General features: G+C 42.4%; 1 protein-coding gene across 2 annotated transcripts; it reads right to left on the bottom strand.

Annotated features, from left to right (window-relative positions):
• Positions 1-2,906: 2,906 nt before the first annotated feature.
• LOC308422307 (kininogen-1-like) lies at positions 2,907-27,556 on the bottom strand. Of its 2 annotated transcripts, XM_080918835.1 has the most exons (11): positions 27,256-27,556; positions 24,092-24,202; positions 21,723-21,804; positions 14,140-14,312; positions 12,791-12,898; positions 9,935-10,019; positions 8,915-9,087; positions 7,422-7,529; positions 7,233-7,319; positions 5,246-5,317; positions 2,907-3,046 (listed from the first exon to the last, which is right to left on the bottom strand). In XM_080918835.1, exons 1-11 carry the CDS (start codon positions 27,448-27,450, stop codon positions 2,948-2,950), a joined length of 1,293 nt encoding a protein of 430 aa, XP_080774961.1. In that variant the 5' UTR covers positions 27,451-27,556; the 3' UTR covers positions 2,907-2,947. The 2 variants fall into 2 exon arrangements, with proteins under 2 accessions (XP_080774961.1, XP_080774960.1); XM_080918834.1 differs by lacking the exon at positions 2,907-3,046 and having other exon boundaries at positions 4,405-5,317.

Below are 27,556 nucleotides of genomic sequence, written 5' to 3'. Positions count from 1 at the left end.
TTTACAAAATTTAAAGATAATAAAGCACTATGTAATCTATCCCTGGATGTCTTTGTTGCCACTTTCTGGTTGATAAGTATCTCTTTCAAAGTACAATTAAATCTTCCCACAATTCCTTGTGCTGTAGGATGGTTTGGTATACCTGTAATACGTTTTATATCCTAATATGTTAAAAATGCTCCATGTCATTAGAGATATATGCTGGATCATTGTCAGTCTTAATTTGTGTGAGTATTCCCATAATGTCTCTGACATCTATGATTAGAATGTTTAGTGACAGATTTCTACTCTAGAGACTAGCTTCCCTGACTACAGAGTAAAGAAAAGTTATCAGAATAGAAGCAAGCTGTTGGGGGAGCCAACAGGATCTTCAAATGTAGTAAGAAAATTCTCACCTACAAGATCACTCTTTTGGCTTACTAGTTGTATTTCTGGGAATTTAAAAAAAGAGAATTTGCATGCAATTATAGTCTCTGTGCTTTGGATTAGAGGAAGAAAAGACATGGTAAACTGTCCAACTGTTCAGCAGGACCAGTGATGGCTCCAATGATAAAGGCATTTTATCCCATCCCTGGGACTCACATAAAGACAGGAGATAATTGGTTCCACAAAGTTGTCCTCTGATTTCCACATGCATGCCATGGTGTGTACACACACACACACACACACACACACACACACACTAATAATAACAGGATCAACAATATGGGAAGATAATATGAAGACAAGCAGATCACTACAGTGGTGCATTAATCAGAGACTTAAAGGCATCTTTGTAAGAGTGTTTGACACAGGGATGTCTCTTGTGATTTAATATCCACTAAAAAGCCAAGTATGACAATGAATATACTTATAACTGAGCATATACATATACATATAACTATGCATGTCCTTTTGGGTCTTGGTTATGTCACTCATATGTGTCCTGCCTACAAGATGTGCAGGGACAGAGATAAAACAGAGCCTGAAGGAATGGCAAACCAATGACTGTCCGGAATTGAAACCCATCCCATGAGTAAGAACCAATCCCTGACACCATTAATGATATTCCAAGGAATTGGAGCAGTTCACCAAAGTGTTTAAAGCCTACCAGGACTGCTGCCTCAACAACCACTATTCTGCCAGAAAGTGCCTAGCAAAGCAGAAGCAGAGGATGCTGGAAGAGAGGAGGGCAGCAAGAAACTGTTGCTGCCTAAGGCGCCACGCCAAGAGCTCTTGTTCAGTCCACTGCTGAAATAAATGCTGATTTGGACACGAAAAAAGGGGGGGGGGAGATATAATTCAGACATGAACAGAAAAAAACAATCCAATAAGAATAAATATTCTAGACATTTAAAAATGCTGTACATTTATACTGAACCTTGGGAGCTAGAAAACTGCAATGAGTCTACCTGAAAATAACGAGTTAATTTTTGTCTGAGAAATGATAAAAACTGAAAACAGAGATGAAGTGAGAGTGCAGCGTTTTCTGGGTCATCAGTGTTGGTGTGTCTGTGTGTGTGCCTGACTTTCTTTCCTCTTTTTTCCCTTTTCTCTGATTAGCCCAGACTAACAAAGTCCCCTTACATGGCAGGCTAGAGACCATGAGTCAAATATCAAAAAGCCTAAGTAACTAAGTTTCTTTTCATTTTTATTTTTATTGCTCATTTTCTGTATTTATATTTCAGTTGTTATCCTCCCTCCCCCCAGTTCTATTCCCCTCCCCTCTCCCATTGCCTCCATAAAGGTGCTTCCTCTCCCAAACACCCTCTCCCACCTCAGCACCATGGCATTCCCCTACACTGGGAAAACAAGCATTCTCTGGACCAGAAGTCTCTTTTCTCCCTGATACCAGAATTTCTTTTCTTAAACTTTAGATGCTGTCAGCAGGCATTAATAGCCAGAAGCCATCAGTGTATGGCCACAGAACAGGAAGAGTTAAACAGTGAAATGTCATCAGCTCCCCCAATCCCCTGAATGCTGAATTAAAAGCCTGTGTGACCATGTCTGGCTCTCTTGACTTTTTATTAAGGTGTATTGGCTTCTGCTCTGTGTTGGGTTAGGGTTAGAGAACCAGAGGGAGTTGGAGCGATGGCTCCATCTGTAGAGGGAGCAGGTGTTCCAGGTGGGTCCCAGAATGTGGGGTCTGAGTGCTGGAAGAAAGTGGGGGACTTTTGTGGGGAGAGGGGTTGCTTAACTGAGGTTGTCACATAGCTGGCATGTATATGTGTGTGTCCATGTAGGGTTGTCCCATGACTCTCCCTTTAGGTCAGGCTGGCCTCAAACTCAACCTGCCCTTATCTCCCAAGGGCTAGGACTAAGGGCCAGAACCACCATTCCTGCCTTTACTTTTAAAGACACTTGTTATTCAGGTACCCCAGGCTGTGCTTGGACTCTTGAACCCACAAGACAACCCAGGCTAACCTCAAACTCTCTGCAATCCTCCTGTCTCAGGTCACCCATTCCTGGGATAACAAGAATATGCCACCCTGGTCACTGTGTGCTTTCTCATAATAAGATGTTGGTAGACATCATGTTGACATAGATTATTTTCCTGTTGGGTAATTACACAGCTTTAGAAACACTGGTAAACAACTCTAACTATTCTAGTGTTGTCTCGGTGAGCAGGAGACAGGAAGAAGAAAGAGCAAATTCTTAGATCCCACAGAAGTGACACTCTCTAAGCCTTCCTGGGGCAGCCGTGCTCTCTCTGTGCAAAGCAAGTTGCATCTAAGAATTCTTGTCTACCTTAGAGAGAATGTTCTAGAGAGGGACTATAGCCCCTGTGGCCAAACACAACCTTTGGAGCAGCTTCAACATGCTACAAGATGGGGATGGCTGAAAGGAGACCACTGTGAACTCAAGTGTGAATTTTATTCCACCCAGGATCAGGGTGATGAAGAAACATGCTTCCGTGTTACACACGTCCAGGATTCTTCTGGGCCTTCCACTCGGGTCAGTGCTGGGGCTATTGTGCCACGTGTGAAGATGCTGCCTGACGCTCAGGCGCTGGCTCTGCCCCTGCCTTTGAGAGTCTGCCCTTGTACTCACACGAGATTAGGAGCCTCTGTAATATAGTAAAATGCTGTTAATCTCCTGCTTCTGCTCAACTTTTGAAAGCAGTGCAGCCGGTGACAGGGTGAGAATGTCCCCGATGTCACTGGGTAAAGTGACTGATGTGACAGGAACACTCAGCTCAGATGCAGTTTCCCACAGTGCAAACATAAACACACACACACACACACACACACACACACTCACACAGGCTGGAGTAGCTGTACAAAGCCACCACCTTATTTCTTATTCCTACACATCACTTCAGTGCACTGTACAGGTCCTTAGCTTTCTCTATACTGAGTTTGTGGTGACTCTGCAGTGAGTCCCTTAAACACACATATTTTGTTCTTATCCCACACTGTCTGTTCTCCTCCCACATCTGACAGGGCCCCTCCTTCCTACAGGTTCACTTCTGGGATTCATGTTTTTGTCTAGTGACCAGGGAATGTACCTAGAGTCCCTCAGTGATAGAGCCTGGAGGATTTATCAGTGGGTTCAAAAGGTCTTATCTTCTTTTTCCAGGCAAAGCACATCATGGGTTTTAAACCACACACCTTCCTCACATTCTAAGGCAATGGGTAATAACCTCTTTCTCCTTTTCCAAGGTCAATGGTCTTCAATGTCATTGAAAAAGGAGGAAACAATTTTAAGGTGATGTTAAGGAACTGGCTCCTAAAAAGTAAAAAATGAAGTTCCCATCAACTCCCATGACCCACCATTGTCTCAAGAAATAAAAGGTTGCCATAGCAAACCTGCTTCAATATTCTTTTTTTTTTTTTTTTTTTTTTTTTTTTTTTTTTTTTTACAATATTCTTTCTTCTACTTTCTGTCCTTAGTGTGAGACACAGAACTTCTGAGAACTTAGGGTTGCTTGATCCAAGCTCAGCAACACTAACAGAAAACTCCTGCTTGAAGCCTTATGGCAGAGATTAGCTAGTGGTTAGAGTGGTGAGGAAAACCCTCACCAAGAAGAGAAAACCCAAGGATAAGCTGATCCAGTGAGGGTTACAATTAACCTGATCGAAAAACATACAGTCAAGTCAACACTGCCCCCTTCCTCCCTTTGGTCAGCCTGCATCTGTTTTCTTTTCTCTCTCTGACATCTGGAAGTTTTGCTGGTATTTTTTCCCATCCATCAACTCAAATTTCGGTCTCTTGATTTTCTGTTTTCTAGACACACATGCCACAGTTCTGTATGGAAATGCTAATGTGCATCTTGGGTGCCCTGTCTTTATCAGAGCAGTGGATTCTGGGTGGCTTCTTCCTGTATTGGTTAAGAAAGTGTGTGAGGCAGGCTCAGAAGGGATTCAGAATGATGGTAATTTTATTATCAGTCCACAGGGATTTATGACATCCCATTGTTAGCTGTTCTAAGCCTTATGGCTTGATGACTTATATTTGTGCTTGGGCTACAGAAGAAGAAAACAGAAGCATACGAAGGATATATAACTTAAGAAAGGGCATCAAGAAGGTCAAAATCAGAAAATTCTGTTGTTTCTGTGGTTGGATCCTTCCTACTAACTGGCTTCCATGGGTGCCCGGGACACATGTGAGAAGGTGCTTCTGGAAAATCAGATATCAGCTTAAAAGAAAGGCTATCAGGTTGTACATAGACATCAGGGATGAAATCATCGTGGATCTCAGTATCATATGGTGGTGTGGTAACTACCACATCCTCAATGAAATCTGAGTCCTGAAAACCAGGAGAGATAACAGTTGGCTGGGCTAGCGGAGGGTTCAAGGTTGGCCCTCTTGTGCTCTCCTGTATCTGTACAGATGTAGTGCTGTCTTCAGAAGAGCTTGTCAAAGGCTCTGTTCTCTGGTCACTGTGCTTTACATTGTTTTTGTCTTTGTCTGTGTGTTTACCATGACTAAGGCCATGGCCATGACCATGACCATGACTATGACCATGACTATGACCGTGACCATGTCCCACTGTATGTCTTGGGTCATAGCTGTCTTCCCTTTGGTGTTTAAGATAATCAAGTTTAAGTTGATGTCCATGGCCAAGGCCATGTGGTTTCTGGTGTCCATGGCCAAGACCATGCCTCTTTGGGGGCCAATGGCTGTGGTCATGCCCATGCTTATGACCACGATGATTCTTATCCTTTGTTTGCTTTTCATGCAACCAGCCATGCCCGTGTGTGGGTCCGTGTTCATTTTCTGCATCCCTCTCTTCTTGCACCCCAGCAATGTAGGGTGGACTTACAGTTGTTCCTTCTTTTCTTCCTTGGATTCCCCGGAAAGGTGAAAAGCCTGGAGGCCTTCTCATCATTGTACTCTACACAGAAATATTAAGATGATTGCATCATGTGAGTACCATGGTGTCAATTGAGAAATAAAAGACTAAGAACCTAATGATACCATTTTTATTGTAATTAGGCGAATCTTTCCCAAATGTTAAGTAACATATTTGTTGGCATTTAGTCTAGACTCCACTGCACAGTTACCTGGCAATAGCCAGGTGTGCCTGACTCACTATAAAAGGGGCATCTTGCCTCTCTTTTCTCTCTCTCTCTCTCTCTCTCTCTCTCTCTCTCTCTCTCTCTCTCTGTCTGTCTCTCTCTTTCTTTCTCCCTTCCTCTCCCCCCCCCCCCGTCTCTCTTCTTGCTCCTGCTTTCTTACCCTCTTTAGCCTCTTTTCTCATTTCCTTCCTGCCTCTCTCTCCACTTGCTCATAGCCGGCCTCTATTCCTCACCCTTCCCATCTCTCTTTTTCTTTCTCTCTGTCTTTCTTTGTCTCTACTATTCCTTCAGTTTCTTTTCCCATGCCCTAAATAAACTCTATCTATAATATTTTATCATGTGGCTGGTAGCTCAGGGAGAAGGGATGCCTCAGCATGGTCTCACAGTGGCATCCCTTTTTCCCACACTATACCGAGCCTCCAAAAAACATATCTCTGGTTTCTCTTCATTATTATAAAACACAATATTACTTTTCTAGAAAAATAAATTAACAATATTTCTCTTTTATTATTTTAAAAATGTGTAAGCTTTGTTTGTGGTCCTAGGAATTGAACTAAGAACCTTGGACGTGTAGGCAGGGGCAGGTACTAGAGTGCTGAGTGATAGCTTCAGCCCTGCCCTGATTATTTTCTTAATAGTCCTTTAAGGCTAAGAGTTTTTCTTCTTTTAGAAAACTTCATAGTTAAGCTCATGATCTCTCCGGTACTCAGTTTGATACCTGATACCATTTCTGTTACAATGACTGTTGTTGTTGTCTTTAAAGGTCTTTATGGCCAAGCTTTGTCAGGCTCTGCCACCATAGGGCCTGCTCACAGCCTGAGGGGAAAGCCTTTTACAATCTGTTAGAGATAGAGCAGAAATGACAAGAACCTCAGTTAGAAAAAGAGAGGTGACAATTTGCATGATGTGTGGCTTTCTGGATATGCTCCACCTCCCTGTTTACCAATGTGGGAAGGCCACAGTCGAAACCAGTTTTCAGAGACCGAAGAACTCAGGCTTCAGAGTCAAACATCGTTTAGCAGTCGGGCTCATGGTAGAAAGAGTGGGCTCAGATTTGACCTGCACTCAACACTCTACACACTAAGTCCACGTTGCTGCCAAATAAAAACCATGGCACCTGACTTCCAAGGTCCCCAGTACTGATGAGAATGTGCAAGGAGCTTTCTGTGCAGATCCTGGGATGAGGGACCTGGTGACGTGAGTCACTCTGGAGCCTCAGAGCATTTCAAATGTTAGTGTCCCCTCATTGGCAAGTGACAAAGCTCCAAAGATTTGAAAAGACAATGCCAAGTGTTGCCTTTCAGATTTGAATCACGTGTGGACCCCAGAGGACTCTTTAAAAGGCAGTTTGGTATTTATTAACTGTGGAAGGGCAGTGAATCCATCCTTCTCACAAAGTGTTTCAATGGACAGAGCAGAGCACAGCACACAGTAGTGCTCAGGCTTCCGGTGTGCCTGGGAGCTGTGTGGATAGGGACAGTGCCCTGGCCTTCTCCTCACTACCAGACACAGACCTCCCAGGGAACACTGACGATGAGTCAAGTGACTGAAGGTCACCTGTTTTCTTTTCCAGCCACAAAACTCAAGATCAGCATAGATATGTACTTCCTGTGGGATTAAGACGGTCGCCCCTTCCCCAGCTCATTTCACCAATGATTCATTTTCAATACCCAGATATTGCTTTTTGGAGTAGACAGAACTAACCACAAGCTGACAATACTTAAATCCTACCTTTTCTAATGGTCGGCATTTGACAGTCGGGAAGACTTTGTTCTCCCAAGGTCTCATGTACACTTTAGCATTGCAGTCAAGACTTTGCTAATCATGAAAGCAGAAGACAAGAGAATATGAGTCAGCATTAGTCATGAGGCACATGAGCAAGTGACCCTTAGAACATCACCCAGGGACAGCGCTACTCACACCTAGGCGGTTGATCTCACAATCTGCTATCACTTCTGTGTTGCCTTCCTTGGAACATTTGGTTTCTCTGGCTATGAAGTCAATAACATATTTTGTTCCAGCTACAACCTGTAAAGTTAATAGGACAAGACAAATATTTAATGAGGATTTCTATAACAGATTACACTTTTTTTTTTACTCCAGTGAGTATAAAGTTAGAATCTAGAAATTTTAATTATAAACTGACCATCTAAAAAGTCATACTTCCCAAGTTACCTGTATTCAATACAGCATTTAGTTTGTACATATATCTGAGATTTCTAGGTAAGAATCGGGCCAGCTTCCTTCACTAAGTAAAAGAAATTCAGGCTAAACTTTTACATTAATATATACCTATTAATTTTAATGTCTAAAGGCTTCAAACTACATCTACCAAATAAGTCAAGGGCTTACATTTTAGCACAATCTGAGGTATGGGAGAGAAAACATAAAATATTTTCTTTAACAAATTTTTGTTGTTTTGCTGCCTAATATTGAATCAGATAATTCTTAGGTATTCTAGATTATTCAATTAGGAAAATACTTAGATCATCTTGATTCTCTTATATTTTTAATATTAAGAAACCTCTTCAATATTTAAAGAAGCCAGTGGTTGGGGACACACACCTGTAATCCCAACACTAGGTAGGCAGAGGCAGGTAGATCTCTGTGAGTTCATGGCCAGCCTGACCTAGACAGAATTTCAGGTCAATCTGGACTATATAATAACATCATCTTTCCATACATTTTTTTCAAAGTAGTTAGAAATATGTCTAACCAAATGATTCAAAGACGATTGCAATAAAATTTTCTACAAAATTTCTAGATATTGTTAAATAAAATTACAGAAGATACTGTACAGTAGAAGTAGATAGCCCATGCTCCTGGATAGGCAAAATTTATAGTGTGAAATTACGTATACTACCAAAATTAGGATACAGAATTAATGCAATGCCTGTAAAAATCCCCCTGCCATATGTCATAGGCTTAGAAAATTACATGAAGTTATAGGAAACCACAAAGGGTCGCATGGCCAAAGCAGTCCTAAGGAATAAGATGGTGCTTCACCTCAAACTTCACTATAGAGCCACAGTGACAGAGCCAGCTTGCAACTGGCACAGAAACAACATTTTTTTTCTTCCTGTCTGTGATTTTGAGTCAAGGTCTCTCTGTGTAGCCCTGGCTATCCTGGAAGTCACTTTGTAGACCAGGCTGGCCTTAACTCAGAGATCCACCTGCCTCTGTCTTCCAGTGCTGCCATTAACATCACGAGCCAGCACTGCCCAGCAAAGCAGAGCCTTTTACTGATCCTTCCCAGGACAGTCAAGCACACAGCAGAGTTGAGCTAAGACTTGGGTTTTAAACCAGCGCATCCTGTTACCTAGAACTGTTTCCCAACCAGAGCCAGTACCAAGGGACATATTACCAACCCATCTTCACATAGGCTGCAACCTTGGATTTTTCTGTTCACAGACCTGTGAAGTGGCCTTTTTCACGGTGTAAATCATGAAATAGAATGTGTGGTTATTCTCTGCATTTAGCTGTGTGATGGAATGACCAAGTGCTTCCTTCAGCTCCGGGCTGTCTACAGGGATGTTCTTGGGGCAGCCACGGCAATTCTTGGGAAGTAGCTCTACCAAGTCATCTCCTGAAGAAAATCAGATTCACAGTCAGCAGGTACACCCAAAGAGGAGACTTGCATGTCCCTTGTCACACACAACCCCTGCTTCCTCATTCATGCAGGGTGCAAAGTAAACAATAGGGGTTATGGAAGGTGGCCCATGCGACAGTGACGGCTACTCTGTGTCCTCCTCCACCTCACATTTAGGAAAACATGTTTGCCCGTGTTGACCCATATGCTGAAATTGCTTTGAGTTTTGCTTCAGTTTCCTAACTGACATGGATACAGTTTTGCACTGCCACGCCCAGTTTAAAATGTCCCATTTCTGATAGAAACTATAGAGAAATGTTAAACTTTGAGGAAAATGTTTGTGAACATAAAAAAATGACTCTCCAATTGACAACTTTAAGATCATCACTCCATTGAACAGGAAGTGATCGTGTTTCTGTTTGTGACAGGTGCACAGTGGTTCTCTTCATAACAGGTGCACAGTGGTACTCCTCATGACAGGTGCACAGTGATGTTCTTTAACATGACACATTCACAGCTGTTTGTCAGTGTGAGTGACGTCAGCTGCTTTACTAGAAATGCTGACTGACTTTGAGCTTTCCCAAAAGTGCCCCGAGTCCTTTACCTGGAAGGACTTCATTGTACATGGTTACAGACAAGATGCAATTCTCTCCAACTCAAAACACCAGATTTTGGACAATTTGTATAAAAGGAAAGGCAGCTGCCACTGTCCCTGAAGGCTACCTTGTCTGGGGAAGCCACAGTGTTCCTTCAGTCACCCTGCTGCCTTGGCCACCTACAGACAGTGCAGCTATGTAAGAAGGAGGCCCCCCTGCTTCCCGTGTGTCCATGTCTGCTTTCTCACCTGGATAGACGTCACAGCTCTGCGAGAAGTCGGCAATGTTGTTATCAAGATCCACGTAGGCATTACCCCTACACGCACCATCATCCTGGTGGTTCAGAGTCACAAACGGAAGTCACTGTCAGGGCAAACAACTAGCAAAGTACAAGACAGTGTGTCTAAGTTACAAGTCATTGCATCAGGAACAGGGAGAAGGAATAAGAGCTGAAAGAAAGGAGGAATTGAGGAGCACGGAGAGCCATGATCACCATGGGAAGGAGGGGGGAGCACTGCCCACTGCACAGCAAAGCTAAGTAGGACGGGACCTCACTGAACCCTGAGCTCATGGACAGGGGGCTGGTGTCACGTGAGCCCAGGGGTCCTGTCTCCGTCTCCCTGGTGCTTGGGTTATAAATGTCTGCATGGGAGAGGGAGATCCAAAGACAAGGCCTTTACTGACTGAGATATCTCTTCCCTGCCTTCAGTTTATGTGTTGTTTGGTTTAAAGGCAGCTGAGCATGTGGTCTTCACATGGATCTGCACAGGGGAGCTCTCCCACACAGACATATACATACATGCATATACCACACACAAAGAAAAGAATTGGCAAAGAATATAATTACTCATCATACATTCAACCCATAGGCTTCTAACATCCTTATGAAAGTATTTCAGCACAATAAACACATTACCTCAATTACTGTTTGAGAAACTAAAATATCTTAGGTATAAGATACTGAATTTTAATGCAATAGAATTTCAATTATTTACTTAAGCAAACAGCCAATGAGTCAATGAAGTTAAAGATTTTAATAATTATGTTTATCACTTATAAAACTGAGGCCCTATTCTGAAGAACAAAGTACCAAATACAAAAATAATTTTATTTTCAAAAATGTTTCCTAAATTAGTGGTTATATAAAAATAGAAATTACCCAGGAACCCAAAGGTAGAAGTGCTGTGGTAAAAACAACCCATGCTGTCCTTTTGGAATGTATTACAGAGTCATTTTCAAAGTTTACCAAGATTTCTAAAGATGAGGAAAGTTCCTATGTGAAAAGAAAAGTAGAGGGTGTAAAATAGTCACAGGACTGGGGAAACGGCTCAGAGGTTCAGATCACTGACTGCTCTTATGGAGAACCAGGGTTTGATTCCCAGCAACCCCATGGCAGCTCACAACCACATACTAACTCAGTCCCAAGGGATCTTGTGTTCTCTCCATCCTCTGCAGACAGTGTATGTACATAGTCCATCGCGTATACATGAAGGCAAAATCCCAGAAATATATAAATAAATCTAAAAATTAAATAAAATAATCACAACTTTTAAGAAAGAAAAAGTCACCAAAAATTTTCCACAACTCTCCTTTCTCCCCACCCACTAAAAAGAGGAAGGGGATATGTGGAATCCCTGGGGGAGGGGTTGTGTCCCGTCTGTTTCCATTTGCATTTCCTGGTGGCTGGTGGTCCTGTGGGTTTCATCATGTGCTTATTGGCTTCCTGTAAGTCTGGAAGCATCTGTTCAATCCTTTACCATTGGAGACGTGCTCTGTCTTTTGGAGTTGAGTGCTGGGATTTTGAACTTGATCTTCATACTAAGCCCATAAAGGGCAGAAGATTGAGAGATGTTTCCTTTCATTTTGTATGTTTCTTGATAGAGTGCTTTATTGATTTATAGACAGAAGCTATAAATCAATGCATGATTAGCTAGAACATTTGAGATATATTGAAGCAATCCCAAAAGGTATGAAAATCAGTACAAAGCACCCACAACTCTTCCTGAAGGGTTCTGATTCATAACACATTTCTTTTCTATCACTTTTATATTTATATTATTTAATTTGTATATTTGAATGGATCTGTATACATAGCTTCAATTCCTTCCTTTCTTTATTTTTAATTTAAATTTAAAACAAAATTTGAGAGAGCATCATGTCTCTATGTAGCTCTAGATGGCCTAGAACTTGTTTTGTAAAGCACACTGGTCTTGAACTCATGGACATCCCCTGTTTCTGGGGAGCTGATAAAGGTGTGTGTAACCACACCTAGCCTCTTTGCTTCCTCCCCGTCTTTCTTCATTCATATATGTCTGTTTGGTTTTCTCTCTGAAATGGCAGCTTTTGAAAACAACGATGGCCTCAAACACGGTGTATATTGGAGGATAGCCTTGAATTCCTAATCCTCCTTCCTCCAGGGCTACTGTGAGTTCAGTTTGTGTCCTGGTTCTTCACTTATCCTTAATACGTTACACTGATCTGCCAATGCCACAGAAGACTGGGGAAGAAGTATTAATATGCAGGCTGCTCTTTGCCTGAGCGTTTCCTCATGGTGCATAATAGCATGTGTCTGAAATGCTTGACCATTAAAATTAGCAAAGCATGGTCTAGGTTTCTCACCTCTCCCTCACAGATACTACATTAAGGAAACATCTACAATAATATTCCAGGGAGATTTGTTCCTTGGTCACCTTGGCATACACTGGCCACAGAGCAGACACTGACATCATTTCAATGACAAGGTGTCATGCTCAGATGGAGAGGATGCTCAGAATGCACTTATTAAATGACAGGAAAAGAGGGAGGATGAGGAAACAACACGGGAGAATTTGCAGTGAGAAGATGAGACGCAGAGGATCCTGTGTGAACATGGAGCAGACATAAAGGGGGAGGAGTCCAGGAGAGTGTGACAGCACATCATCATGGCAAATCCCGTTCCTAATCCCTGACAGGATGTACGTACTTAGTGTGACACACACGGATTGCTTGACCAGAAACTTAGGTCAAAAAACCCAGGGTGGACCTGAATGTAAACTACTGCTTCACAGTCCTGGAAACACTGTCAGCAAACTGTGGAAGACTACCATTAAACGTCTGCTACTTACCCCACTGGGAAGGGACACACAGTCTCCACTGAGGGAAGGAAAACGCTCCTTTGAACAATTGGTTTGCACAATTGTGTAGGTAATGTCAAAATTGAAGCCAGCCACCACCTGAAATGGTTTAGGTTGAGTGAGTACTCGAACATTATTCACAGTGGGCAAAAGCTATAAATGTCTTTAAACACCGAACTGTATATAAGTGCTCAAGAAATACAAACCTTTATTATTAGTGGGCGTAGTATCAGTGAGTGTATATTGAGTATTTTCACACACACACACACACACACACACACACACACACACACACACAGTTCCACGGACACTTCTAAGTAACTGCAAATGGTTGATTGACTGATTGATTTAGCTTTGAAGACCCCACAATCTTTCTTTCCCACTTTCCCGGGTTGCCAAGAATGCATGTATTGCTCAGGTTTGTGAAGCAATACCACTCTCAGCTAGCAGCAATGTGGAATGGAGTGGCCTTTCCTGGTGGGACCTCTGGTTGCAGGTCACCAGGTACTGAGATACTCCTGCTTTGTTCTTGGCAGGCCCTTCACACATCTGTGTCCGTGTTCACAGCCGTCCCGTTGCTGACTGACTGCTAGACATGAACGCAGGTGGGTAAAGTCCACATCTCACACAGCAGCAAGCTGAACTAAGAGTAGAGATTGTAACTTTCCAAACTGAGATCTCAGGAAAGCCTTGATAAAGGAGCCAATAAAAAGATCTGATTCCAAGCAAAGCCTGGTGGTCAAAGCCTTTAATCCCAGCATCAGAAGCCGAAGTAGAAAGATCTCAGTGAGTTTGAGGCCAGCCTGGTTTACAGAGTGAGTTCCAAGGCAACCAGAACTGTGTAGAGACTCTGCCTCAAATTAAAAACAACAAATAAATAAATGATCAGATTATTAGACATTTCTACTGCACACCACCAGGAGGAAGTGGGCAGTATAATTTATAATTTAGGGCATGACTGAAAAGTCTTGTCCACCTTGTTTCAAACAATTTAATATTTTAACATCATTTTAAATTAATGGCAGGAAGATAAAATATAGATTTTGTAAAACGTTAAAGCCAGAATGTCATTCATTTTTTCATTTCTGGGAAGAAAACATGTGATGCTGAGGGAATGGGATGTGAGAGTTTTCCTTTCCTTTTCATGTGTCTCACAACTCACTTGGACCCTGAGAAATTTCTTGCCTTAAGAGTTATTCTCATGGAAACACAGCACACTCCAGTACCATGCCAGCATGTGGCCAGACAGGTTCCTTTAGGCCAGTGAATTTTAAATGACAAAATACCAATCTAACAGATTTTTAACCACATTGCATGTCATGAACAATTGAAAAACATACCTGTCTGTTGGCACTTTTTACTTCTCTGAGAGTAAAGAGGTGGGTGTGATTTGAGTTTTTGTTGAAATGTTCAATGGCATGTTTCAGAACAGGCTCCAGGTCTGGGTTATCCGTTGATATGGGGTGCACACAACCCAGACAATGGTACTCCTTGGTCACTATGGGGCCCTTACCTTAACAAAGAGCAGACAAAGAGACAGCATTAGTAACTGAAAATGCATTTTATATTCTGGTCCTAAACCCATAAGACCATTTAGAAATATCTCAAAACTTGACTTTCTTGTGACTTATGTATAAATTGAAATTAATGAAAATTTAGGACTCCTGTGCATTTATAGGCAAAAATATAGAGTATTAAGAATGGTTGTTTTAGGGGCTGGAGAGATGGCTGAGTGGTTAAGAGCACTGACTGCTCTTCCTGAGTTCAAATCCCAGCAACCACATGGTGACTCACAACCATCTGTAATGAGATTTGCCTTCTTCTGGTGTGTCTGAAGACAGCTACAGTGTACTCATATACATTAAGTAAATAAATATTTTAAAAATTGTTATTTTAGAGACAGAGCGGGGTCACTGCCATCAAAATCCAGGGCCTGCCCATAGACTGATGACCACCGAGAATAGACTCGGAAGCGCTCTCCCACCTGAGCCCAGAGGTGAGCCACCACTCCCTCCCCAATGACTATATGGGGAAAGACCTCTGGGACTCTGGGGGCACAGGTGGCACTGTGCTGTCTGGGAATAGTGTGTTTCTGCCCAGAGACAGAGCTGGGCCACTGCCATCATGACTCACTGCCTGCCCACAGAGAGCTGAACACCCAGGAACAAATTTACACAATATCCAGCCCTACAAAGGATACTACATGGAAAACTCCAATACAAGGAGGAAAACTATGCCCTAGGAAAAGCAAGAAAATAATCTTCTTGCAAAAAAACCAAAAGAAGAAAAGCCCATAAACATAATTCTACCTCTAACAACAAAAATAACAGGAAACAACAATCTCTATTTCTTAATATCGCTTAACATCAATGGACTCAGTTCCCCAATAAAAAGACTATCAGGCTGGATTCGTAAACAGGATCCAGCATTTTGCTGCATATGGGAAACTCATCTCAGCTACAAAAAGAGACACTACCTCAGAGTAAAAGGCTGGGAAAAAACTTTCCAAGCAAATGGTCCCAAAAAACAAACTGGAGTAGTCATTCTAATATTGGATAAAATGGACTTTCACCCAAAAGTCATCAAAAAAGATAAGAAAAATAAACACTTTTTACTCATCACAAGAAAAAAAATCTATCAAGACAAACTCTCAATCCTGGACATCTATGCTCCAAATACAAGGGCACATTCATAAAAGAAACCCTACTAAAGCTCAAAGACTATATTGTACCACACACAATAATTGTGGGAGACTTCAACACCCCACTTTTCATCAATAGACAGATCATGGAAGCAGAAACTGAAGAGAGACACAGTGAAAGTAGCAGAGGTTATGAATCAAATGGAATTAATAGACATCTACAGAGCATTCCATCCTAAAACAAAAGAATACACCTTCTTCTCAGAACCTCATGGTACCTTAGCCAAAATTGACCATATATTCAGTAACAAAACAGGCCTCAACAGATAAAAGAAGACTGAAATAATCCCTTGCATCCTATCAGACCACCATGGACTAAGGCTAGACTTCAATAACAAAAACAAAAAAAAATCAACAAAAAGCCCACATACACATGGAAGCTGAACAGTGCTCTCTACTCAGTGATAACATGGTCAAGGAAAAAAAAATAAAGAAACTAAGGATTTTTTTTTTTTAGAAAAAAAAAGGAGATATAACCAAGAGGAGTAGACAGCAGGAAATAATCAAACTCAGAGCAGAAATTAACCAAGTATATATAAAGAACTATACAAAGAATCAACAAAACCAGGAGCTGGTTCTTTGAGAAAATCAACAAGAGTGATAAACCCTTAGCCAGATTAACCAGAGGGCACAGAGAGAGTATCCAAATTAACAAAATCAGAAATGAAAGGGAGAAATAACAACAGAAACTGAGGAAATTCAAGAAATCATCAGATCCTACTACAAAAGCCTATACTCAACAAAACTGGAAAATCTACAGGAAATGGACAACTTTCTAGATAGATACCAGGTACCAAAGTTAAATCAGTTAAACCATCCAAACAGTCCCATAACCCCTAAGGAAATAGAAGCAGTCATCAAAAGCCTCCCAAGCAAAACAGTCCAGGTTCAGATGGGTTAATCCTATCAGACTTTCCTAGAAGACCTAATACCAATATTCTTCAAACTATTCCACAAAATAGAAGAGAAGGAACACTACCCAACTCATTCTGTAAAACCACAATTACACGCATACCTAAACCACACAAAGACCTTACAAAGAAAGAGAACTTCAAAACAAATTTCCTTATGAACACTGATGCAAAAATATTCAATAAATTCTTGAAAACCGAATTTAAGACCACATCAAAATGATTATTTACCATGATCAAGTAGGCTTCATCCAAGAAATGCAGGGATGGCTCAATAAAAAGAAATTCATCAACATAATCCACTATATAAACAAACTCAAAGAGAATAAAAACACTTTAGATGCTGAGAAAGCATTTAACAAAATTCAACACCCCTTCATGTTAAAAGTCTTGGAAAGATCAGGAATTTGAGGTCCATACCTAAACATAATAAAAGCAATATACAGCAAACCAGTAGCCAACATCAAATTAAATGGTGAGAAATTTGAAGCAATTCCACTAAAATCAGGGACTAGACATGGCTGCCCATTCTCCCCCTACATATTCAATATAGTACTGAAAATCCTGACCAGAGAAATTAGACAACAAAAGGAAGACAAAGGAATATAAATTGGAAAGGAAGAAGTCAAAATATCACTATTTGCAGATGATATGATAGTGTACTTAAGTGACCTCAAAAATTCCACCAGAGAACTCCTACAACTGATAAACAACTTCATCAAAGTGGCTGATAAAAAAAAATTAACTCAAACAAATTAGTAGCCTTCCTCTATTCAAAGGATAAACATGCTGAGAAAGAAATTAAGGAAATGACATCCTTCACAATAGTCAGAAATAATATAAAAATACTTTGATGTGATCCTAACTAAGCAAGTGAAAGATCTGTATGACAAGAACTTCAAATGTCTGAAGAAGGAAATTGAAGAAGATCTCAGAAGGTGGAAAGATTTCTCATGCTCATGGATTAGAAAGATTAATATAGTAAAAGTGGTCATCTTGCCAAAAGCAATCTATAGATTCAGTGCAATCCTTATCAAAATTAGAACTCAAATCTTCATAGAGTTGGAAAGAGCAATTTACAAATTCATTTGAAATAACAAAAAACCCAGGATAACAAAACTATTCTCAACAATAAAGGAACTTCTGGGGAATCACCGTCCCTGACCTCAAGCTGCATTACAGATCAATCGTAATAAAAATTGCATGGTATTGGTACAGAGACAGGCAGGTCGATCAATGGAATAGAGTCGAAGACCCAGAAATGAATCCAAACACTTCTGGTCACTTGATCTTAGACAAAGGAACTGAAATCATTCAATGGAAAAAAAGACAACATTTTTAACAAATGGTGCTGGTTCAACTGGCAGTCAGCATGTAGAAGAATGAAAATCGATTCATTCTTATCTCTTTGTACAAAGTTCAAGTCAAATTGGACTGAAGACCTCCACATAAAGCCAGGTACACTGAAACTATTAGAAGAGAATGTGGGGAAGATCTTAGAACACATGGGCATGGGGGAATTTTCCTAAACAGAACACCAATGGCTTATGCTCTAAGATCAAGAATCGATAAATGAAACCTCATGAAATTGCAAAGTTTCTGTGAGGCTAATGACACTGTCAAGAAGACAAAATAGCAGCCAATGGATTGGAAAATGATCTTTACCAATCTTACATCTGATAGAGGGCTAGTATCCAATATAAACAAAGAACTCAAGAAGTTAGATCCAGAGAATCAAATAATCCTATTAAAAATGTGATGCAGAGCTAAACAAAGAATTCCCAACTGAGGGATACTGAATGGCTGAGAAGTACCTAAAGAAATGTTCAACATCCCTACTCATCAGGGAAATGCAAATCAAAACAACCCTGAGATTCCACCTCAAATCTGTCAGAATGGCTAAGATCAAAAACTCAGGTGACAGCAGATTCTGGCAAGGATGCGGAGAAAGAGGAACACTCCTCCATTGTTGGTGGGGTTGTGAGCTGGTACAACCACTCTGGAAATCAGTCCGGTGGTTCCTCAGAAAACTAGACAGTACTATCTGAAGATCCAGCTATTCTACTCCTGGACATATACCCAGTTGTTCCAACACATAATAAGGACATATGCTCTACCATGTTCATAGTAGCTTTATTTCTAATAGCCAGAAGCTAGAAAGATCCCAGATGTCCTTAAACAGAGGAATGGATACAGAAATTGTGGTACATTTACACATTGGAGTACTACTCAGCTATTAGAAACAATGACTTAAGAAATTTCTAGGCAAATGGGTGGAACTAGAAACTATCATCCTGAGTGAGGTAAACCAGTCACAAAAGAACACACATGGTTTGCACTCACTAATAAGTGGATACTAGCCCAAAAAGCTCTGAATACCCAAGAAACAATTCACAGACCTTATGAAGCTCAAAAGGAAGGAAGGCCAGATGTCTCAGTCCTTCTTAGAAGGGAGAGCAAAATACTCACAGGAGGAAATACAAGGTCAAATAGAAGAGCAGGGATTAAAGAGAAGATCATTCAGAGGCTGCCTCACCTGGGGATCCACCCCATATGCAGCCACCAAACCCAAGCACTATTGCTGATGCCAAGAAGTACTTACTGGTAGAAACCAGATATGGATGCCTCATTAGAGGCTCTGCCAGAGTCATACATATACAGTTGAAGATGCTTGCAGCTAACCATCAGACTAAACACAGGGACCTTATGAAGGAGGTAGAGAAAAGACTCAAGGAACTGAAAGGGTTTGCAACTGCATGGGAAAAACAATATTATCAACCAACCCTCCAGAACTCCCAAATACCAACCACTGAGCATGCATGGAGAGACCCATGACTCCATTTGCATATGCAGCAGAGGATAACATTCTTTGGCATCAATGGGAGGAGAGGCCTTTGGTCCAGTGAAGGCGCATTTTCCCAGTGTAGGGGAATGCCAAGGCACTGAGGTGGAAAGGGTGATTGGGAAAGGGAGCACCTTCATGGAAGCAAGTGGAGGGAGAGAGGGAATGGGAGCATGGGGGGGGGGGGGTGGGAGGGATAACATTTGCAAGGTAAATACAGAGAATATCCTATAAAATGGTTATTTTATGCTATACTTTTGATTTCGATTTTTGACGGGGTCTCATATATCCAAGGTTGGTCTGGAACTGTGTGTGCAGTTAAGGCTGGACTCGAGTGCTGACCCTCCTTCCTCTGCTTTTCTCCAGAGGCCTCTATGCCTGCTGAATGGACTGAGGGGATCACACACAGGCCTTCTAGCTTCTCAGAACATGTTCAAGAAGGAAGTTGTGTGAGGAGAATTTGGAGTGCTTGTGAGCACACGTCAAGAATACATGACAGGAAAGAGTCTTGTGAACTCATTTTCTTGAAAGCACAGAATTATTCTTGGCACGAGGGTTCATGCCCCTCCCAGATGGATGGGATAGGAATGAGTTTACTTCAGACTATTCATTGTCTGCTGATGCTATTCAATTCAGTCTTTAAACTCTCCTTCATATGACTGTACGGAAAAGCATTGTTTTCTCACATGTGGCTTATTCCTGTGACTGTATGAAGGTTGAATCCATGGGAACCCAATTCAACTGACTTTTCATAACCCTCAGAGTACACATTCTCTGAAGCTCTGAATAAAGTTTGTTACTTCATGAGACTGTAGTCTGCCTCATTTATCAGCTACATTTTCCCAGTTCTCAACGACCTTACAGTGGTGGATTTAGCTGAGGTACATCATTAGCACCCTATTTTAAAGTATTATTTTCATGATCACAGCAATACACTAACCAGTTTATAAAGGGGAAGACATTACAGATACATCATTATTTTTCAAGGTTAATGAGAGCTCCCTGAAACCTAACTCCATCTGACATATTGCTTGTCATCGACCCCAACAAATTCATTCTAATGCTTTGGCTCCTGGAGAAGAAACCTCCTGTCCCCAAATAGGATTGTCTTTCCTTTTTTTTTTCATGTCACACAATGTTGTTAAACTTGTTAAGGTACACATCAGTGTTTTTCCATCTAGCACAAGTCAGCATGAGGTACTGTGCTGGCCAGAAAAGACTCTTCTCATTTCTCCACCCCAGAGAAGCCTTTCCTGAGTTCCTCTGCCCGAATTCCCCCACTCCTCAAAACCAACCAATGAGAAAGAAGACCCCATGGGGGCTAGCTCTCAGCACCAATTCACATAATTTATTACAGTAGCTAAAAGATGACTTAACACAATAGTTATGATCTAGTCAGTAGACTAAGTTTTGGGCCGTGCTGCTGATATACAACCCCTCACACAAGCTCTCCTCAGGACTGTGTGACATATGGCATCTCTACTGCTGTCAGAAACCTTAAGAACAGTTTTCTCTTCTCTTCTTGCAGAAGAGGTTGAATCAAGGCTCTACACTAAGAAACTGGCTTGAAAACCAAAACACAACTAAAACCAAACCAAACAAACAAAAAACAAAACAAAAAGAATTGAACTTTGGGCTTTTGCTCTCTGTTGTAATGCTAACTACAGGCCCTCAAGACCTGGCTGTCTCAGTGCACATAGAGCTTGGCCCCAAGTAATTGGTAAATAAAGAGGCCAACAGCCAATAGCTTCATGGAGGTAGCATAGGTGGGGTTTAAGTTTTCCAGGCAGGCAGTCAGACAGGGACCACTAAGGAAAAGAAGGTGCAGGGGGAGAAGGAGAAATCATCCTGGGATAGGTGAGACATAAAAACATATCCCTGTGGAGTGGCCAATGGGAGTTAAGAGCAGCCCAGATGAACCATAGAATTAATAATTCAGCATTATTTATAGGAAAGTAGATTCTAGCAGCTGCACATCATTTGTACTAGTTAAGGCTTGTTGCAAATATGAAGGTTGAGTGTGCCTTTCATCTGGAAACTAAATGAACCATGGCTAGGTAGAAACTCTGGAACGAGATTAAATACTTTCTACAACACAGAAGGAATGATTCCAGACTAGGGCACATCTCAAAGCCCAAACTAAGGTTAATGGTGCCTCGTCCTTTGTCAGCCAGCCCCAAATCCCCACCTTCACCAGAACCTGCTGACACAGCACAGGGAGTTAGGATAGGCAACAGGGAATGATTGACACAAGACTAGCCCAATCCAAGAACTTGCAGCAGAGCTTCTCTGCCCAACATCTACCACAATCCTAACACTAAATATGCCATTGGCACCTTTTGGGAGGGTGAAGCAGGCTCTCCTGGGGTGTGTTCTTAGTACATAGAAATAAATAATATCAAAGTTCCACAATCCCCAGGTTCCTACACACTGCCACCAACAGGACAGTACCAAAGATGTATCACCCACCTGGAATAATATTGCAGGTCTGGGTGGCTATGGAGAATTTATTTCCTCTTTTCCCCAAAGTGGCTGTGCATTCTCCAGTGGCCTAAAAAAAATAAAGAGGCCATTTGATCTAATCTTCCCTTCTCATGGACAAACCTACTCATTGATTTTAGTACATGTTGCTTTATTTTTTTTTTAATTTTTTGAAGATTTATTTATTTTATGTATATGAGTCCACTGTGACTGTCTTCAGACACACCGGAAGAGGGCAGCAGATCCCATTACAGATGGTTGTGAGCCACCATGTCGTTGCTAGGATTTGAACTCAGGACCTTTGCAAGACCAGTTAGTGCTCTTAACCGCTGAGCCATCTCTCCAGCCCATACATATTGCTTTAAAAAATTAAATTTATCTCTAAATTTCTTTGTTTTCCTTTCGTTGGATTTATTTCTTCTTATGCATTTCAGTGCTTTTTAAGGAGGTATCTGTGGACTGCATGTGTGCCTGATGCCTGCAGAGCCCGGAGGAGAGCAGCAGAAGCTATGGACCTAGAATTACAGAGGGTTCTAAGTGCCCATCTGGGTCCCGAAACCCAACCCAGGACTTCTGAAGAGCAGCAAACACTCTTATCAACTCAACAATTTTCCAGCCCATTAACTAACTCGTGAGACATGAGGATGAGTATCTTTGTGACCTGGTGACTGTTTCCACAGCACTGATCCTCACAGGTCAGGGAACAGGCAGAGTAAGGTCTTTAAACTTGAGCGCTGATGTGGGGCTCTTTGCCACCAAGATGGATGCCGTGAGTCAGGACCAACAGGATGAGCTTCCTCTTTGATTCCCTCAGTTTTAGTGGGTGCCTTTCCTTTACATAAACTTCAGTAGAACATCTATGGACATCCCACATTCACACTGCGGACTGTGAGTTGTTCCTGCTGCCATGGTGCCTCACCTTGCCTCAGTTTACCCACCTTATAGAAAGAGCACTCCATGTACTTAAGAGGTTGCTGTGGAAAGTCAGCATGCCTAACGGGGCAGCACACAGTAGGTGCTTACACAGTGGCTGTCCACTCTTAGGGGTGAGCACTGTTGAATACTTTTGACATGGCCTTCACTTTTGCTCACTGTCCAGAGTATCAGAAGTCATTGAGTGAAGCTAGAGCTCACCCTGATGTGTCCCTGTATCTCTGAGAGACTGACTGCAGGGCACAGCAGCTGCCACACAAGCTCACAGAGGGCAGAGGCAGAGTGGCAGTCCTGTCTCCTGAGCTGGAACACAGGGCTCTGTTACAGTGTGAATGAGCACAGTGCTTAAACAGACCTGTGGGGGATGCTGACATTCTGGCTAAGAGGGGAATCCTAGCCTGTGGGAAGACAGGCTTGCTTCTCAGGCAGATAACCCCTCTCACCAGTGCAAGGCGAGCATCTGGTGCTCAATCCAGAGTTTCTTTAAGATGCTTATTGTTAACAGCACTTTGTGTGTGGTTTCAGCCTCCCACGGCCAGTGTCATCAATATTGTCTCATTTTAACAGGAAAAAGGACCTACTGAGGGAGGCTGAGCTGCTAAGTCAAGGTTTGTACTGAGGCCCAATAGAGGGGAACTCCCATATTCTTCCTTCACTAGACCTTGAACTCAGGCCAAACATCTTTCTGTTGTCTCCCTGGGGTCTGATTTATAAGCTTTGGTTGTTTACAACCAAAATTCTAGTGAGTAGACACAGGCCTGTTTAATAATTGACACATTCCCAACTTTTCTTTCTTCTCATGAACACACATATGTTATCCTAATTTTCCTATGTATTAAAAGGTTGATGTAAATCCTGTATGAACAGACTTTTTAATATATATCATTTCTTTGTAATTAATCATGACTTGTACCTGAGGAGTGGGCAAGCCTGTGGGTGTATATGCAGACTAGAATACCATTCAGGTAGAAACAATTAAACCTTGATCCTTCTAACATGGATGGAACTGGAAAGCACCAGCTTAGTGAGACCTCTAGGCACAGGACATCAAAGGCCAACAAGTGTGATGTCACCTAAGCTAGGAGAAGGACAGGAGTCACCAGCAGTTGGAGGCTGGGACAGAACAGAGCTGACCAAGGATCACTAAGTGACAGGTAGACTGGAGTAGACCCAGGTGACAATGTTGTATTGTTCACTGAGCATGGCTAAAAATACTTTGAATTTTGTTACAATGAACATCTGATGAGTGTCTGAGGTGACAGGTGACCCTGCTTTAAACAAGTGTCCAGGAACCAAGTCATCAGCGATGCCTCACGCTGGATACAAGTTCATACTTGATCTACCCGTTTACCAGTTTTATTTGAGTTTTATAGCACCCTAGGGTTCCGTGGCGCACTGGGCTTTTGTAGAAAGAGCAAACTCACCGCTTCCTCCGCATTCTTGAAGTCACAGTCCTGCCAGGAGAGACCACTCCCAACAGAGCAGTTGCCCTCCTTGATTTGGTACTTGAAGGAATAAAATGTTTCAGAGCCTTCCTGAGAAAAGCAAAGGTGACAAGGGAGTCACTCAGGGGACTCAGCAGCAAGTGTGTGGACCCTGACACATTACACATAGAAATCCTAATCTTACTCCAGGGGAGTCATGTTTATTAAGATATAAATGTTTACATTTGTATGAATACTCCTTGGAAGAAGGTTCATAGTTTGCTTATATCCTTAGTGATTTCAAGGCTATATCTTAATATTATCCCTGCCCTCTTTTATGTAGACCCTGGATGACATGCACATATATGAGTTCAACATGTCTGTTTGCATCTGAGCATAGGACAAAGCCTGTCATCCCAGTAGCACACATGGTGACTGAGACAGGAGGACCTTCAGTTCAAGGAGAGCTACAGATGAGGCCTGTTTCAGAAACCACATGCCCAGGGATGGATAGTGGAGTGGAAAGGAGCTGAGGGGACATTGTACAACAAACTCCCATGGTCCTCATCCATCAGTCAATGGAGACACTAGGGGACTGTGGCCCAGAGTGGGAGAAGCAGGCTGCAGGCTATGCTGCAGTGAGAAACAAAGGCTTCATTTCACCTCTGAGTCAAACATGTCTGTGTGCCTCAGGGCTTTCTTTCTTCTTCACAATGTCAAAGGATTAGATGGTTTTTATGTTGAAACAACTTCACCAATTCAAAGAAAGATTCTTTTAAAATAAAATGTACTGTATTATTTATCTTTTAAAAACATTTTCGACAGAGGAGGAGCCTAGGGACAGTGTGAACAACAGGGGTGTGGGGATGGTTAGCACAGAGGAGGAGCCTAGGGACAGTGTGAACAGGGGTGTGGGGGATGATTAGCACAGAGGAGGAGCCTAGGGACAGTGTGCACAGGGGTGTAGGGGATGTTTAGCACAGAGGAGGAGCCTAGGGACAGTGTGAACAGGGGTGTGGGGGATGGTTAGCACAGAGGAGGAGCCTAGGGACAGTGTGCACAGGGGTGTGGGGGATGGTTAGCACAGAGGAGAAGCCTAGGGACAGTGTGAACAGGGGTGTGGGGGATGGTTAGCACAGAGGAGGAGCCTAGGGACAGTGTGCCCAGGGGTGTGGGGGATGGTTAGCACAGAGGAGAAGCCTAGGGACAGTGTGAACAGGGGTGTGGGGGATGGTTCCTGGGAGAACAGGTCACTATCCCAGAGGGACCAGATAAAGTCACAAATATAAAAAGAACAACAACATGGCCAACCAAACAGCATGTAGTTGGAGAAGAAAAGGAAAGACTAAAAAGCGCTGAGAGCAGATGTCTTGCGGAAGCACTAACTTGTCCACTTCAGGAGCTTCATCGTAAAAGAGCAGAGCTTCTCCCTATGTGAAGATCTTCTCTGCGAAAGGATGTCATTCAGAGGGTTTAATCCTGAAGTTGAGAAGTTAATGCTTCAGATGAATTCTAAGAACAGAGCAGCGGCAGAAGAAGAGGAGGCAGTGGAGGTCGATGTGTCCGATGAAGAAATGGCAAGAAGATATGAGGCTTTGGTGGGAACAATTGGAAAAGTTTGCCAAGAAAAGGGACCGCGCCAATTACGAAGAAGATGAAAACGGAAATATAAAGACCATTAGAACTAAGAAGATGTTCTTGAAGCCCCAAGACTAAAATGGATGCCTTCAATGCCTGTGAGCACAGCATGGTCTGAGCTCCTCCTCCTGTCTGTACTGGTTAAAACGGTTCCCTTCTAAAGACATGGCATAATTTTGGAAATGTGCTGTTCTTGAGACAGATGTATAATGGATGTCATACATCCTTTTTATGTCATTCTTCGGGGGCCTCAGATATGTGGGCACAGGCGGCTCCCTAGGTTTTTGACCTGACTCTGTGTGTGTATACACACCGCTCTCCAGTGGCCGTCCAGGGGTGACTGCTGTGACCTAATCGCTGCCTTGTTTACTGCCCTAACCTTTGTGACTTTCTGACCCTATCATGCCAGGTCACTCCTTCACTCTGGATTTAAATATTTGAGAACTTTTCAGAAGTGATTCTCCAGGAACATCCTCTCCAGCCTGGAGGATTTGCATGTTCTCAGGCCTTTGTCATGTGTAGTGTGGGGTTTGTGTCTTTTAAACAGTCCTCTGGGTCATTTTCCTAATGTTCTATAATAAACATGTACTTAAAAATTTTTTTCAATTTTAATTCTATATTGTTTTTATTTTAAGAGCATGACACGTTACCTCACATGTATGTTTGTATACTACATGGGTGGCTGGTTCTCAGGATGGCTAGAAGACACACCATATTCCCTAGAACTGGAGCTAACATGTGTACTGTGAGCTGACCCCAGATTTTCCCAAAGAGTAGCCAGTCCCCTGAGCCCTGAGCACTCTCTGTTCTGTAACTTATGACAAAACACTCCTGATAATCACATTTTTCTCTAATTTATACATCCTGCTTTCATTTGTTTCCTACCTGTGTGTACTCACATGGAAATAAAAGTGCAGTAAGAACTAGCCAAAGTGTGCTCAGGGTGCAGCTTAGGTGGGAAAGTCCTTGCCCAGCATGTGCAGAGTCCTGAGTTAGATTCCCCAGTACCACATAAACCTGGCAGGGCAGCCCATGCCTGTACTCATAGCCAGGGAGATGGAGGCATGAGATCAAAGTTTAAGTTCATTTTCAGCATCACAGCAAGTGGTTAGTCTAAAGCGACTTGACGCCCAGGCTTAATCCTACTGCCCAGCAAAACTAAGGAACTACTGGAAACATTAATTAACCTCCAAGAATCAGCTACACACACTAGGTCCTAGGTACCTGGTCCAAGGCAACAACGCCAACTCTGTTCTTACTCCCTGTGTCCATCCCCGTGTGGAAGTCTCACTGAAGCCTGGGAGATGCCTGAGTTCACAGAGGCAGTGCATTCTCCTGCTGGGAGCTGAGTTGCTGGATTCCCACCATGCCTGTCCCTTTCAAACAACATCTACATTGGTCTCTTTCTTCCTGGATACTGCTCTCATGATCAGCCAGGAAGCCTAAGGACCAGCCATCTCCAGCCCTCTACCCCTGTGCCTGAAATCACCAATCACAAGTTGTTCCACAGAAAAGCTGTCACTCACCGTTTTAGTGCCCTCAGTCACTCGGTACAACACAAATTGGTTGCCGCTTTGTAGCCCAGAGTTATACTTCTTCAGAGCGGCATCCACAGCCTGAAATACAGTCTTGTCATTGCAGTCAATTTTCTGAGCATCTTCTTCTTGCGCTAAACTTGGCAGGAGCCTGGAGCAGAGGAGCAGGATGGTGATTAGCTTCATGGCTGAAGGCTCCTCTGGAAGTGGAGGGATCGTTTTTGCTAAGAACGGGGAAATAACAAACTGAGAAGCTGCTTTCGCAGCTTCCAGTCTCTGGCCTCTCCTGATC

This window comes from Micromys minutus, assembly GCF_963924665.1.
Source record: "Micromys minutus genome assembly, chromosome: 7".
Taxonomy (NCBI): domain Eukaryota; kingdom Metazoa; phylum Chordata; class Mammalia; order Rodentia; family Muridae; genus Micromys; species Micromys minutus.
Note: the sequence above shows the minus strand (reverse complement) of the source record. Positions and strands in the feature narration are given on the sequence as shown.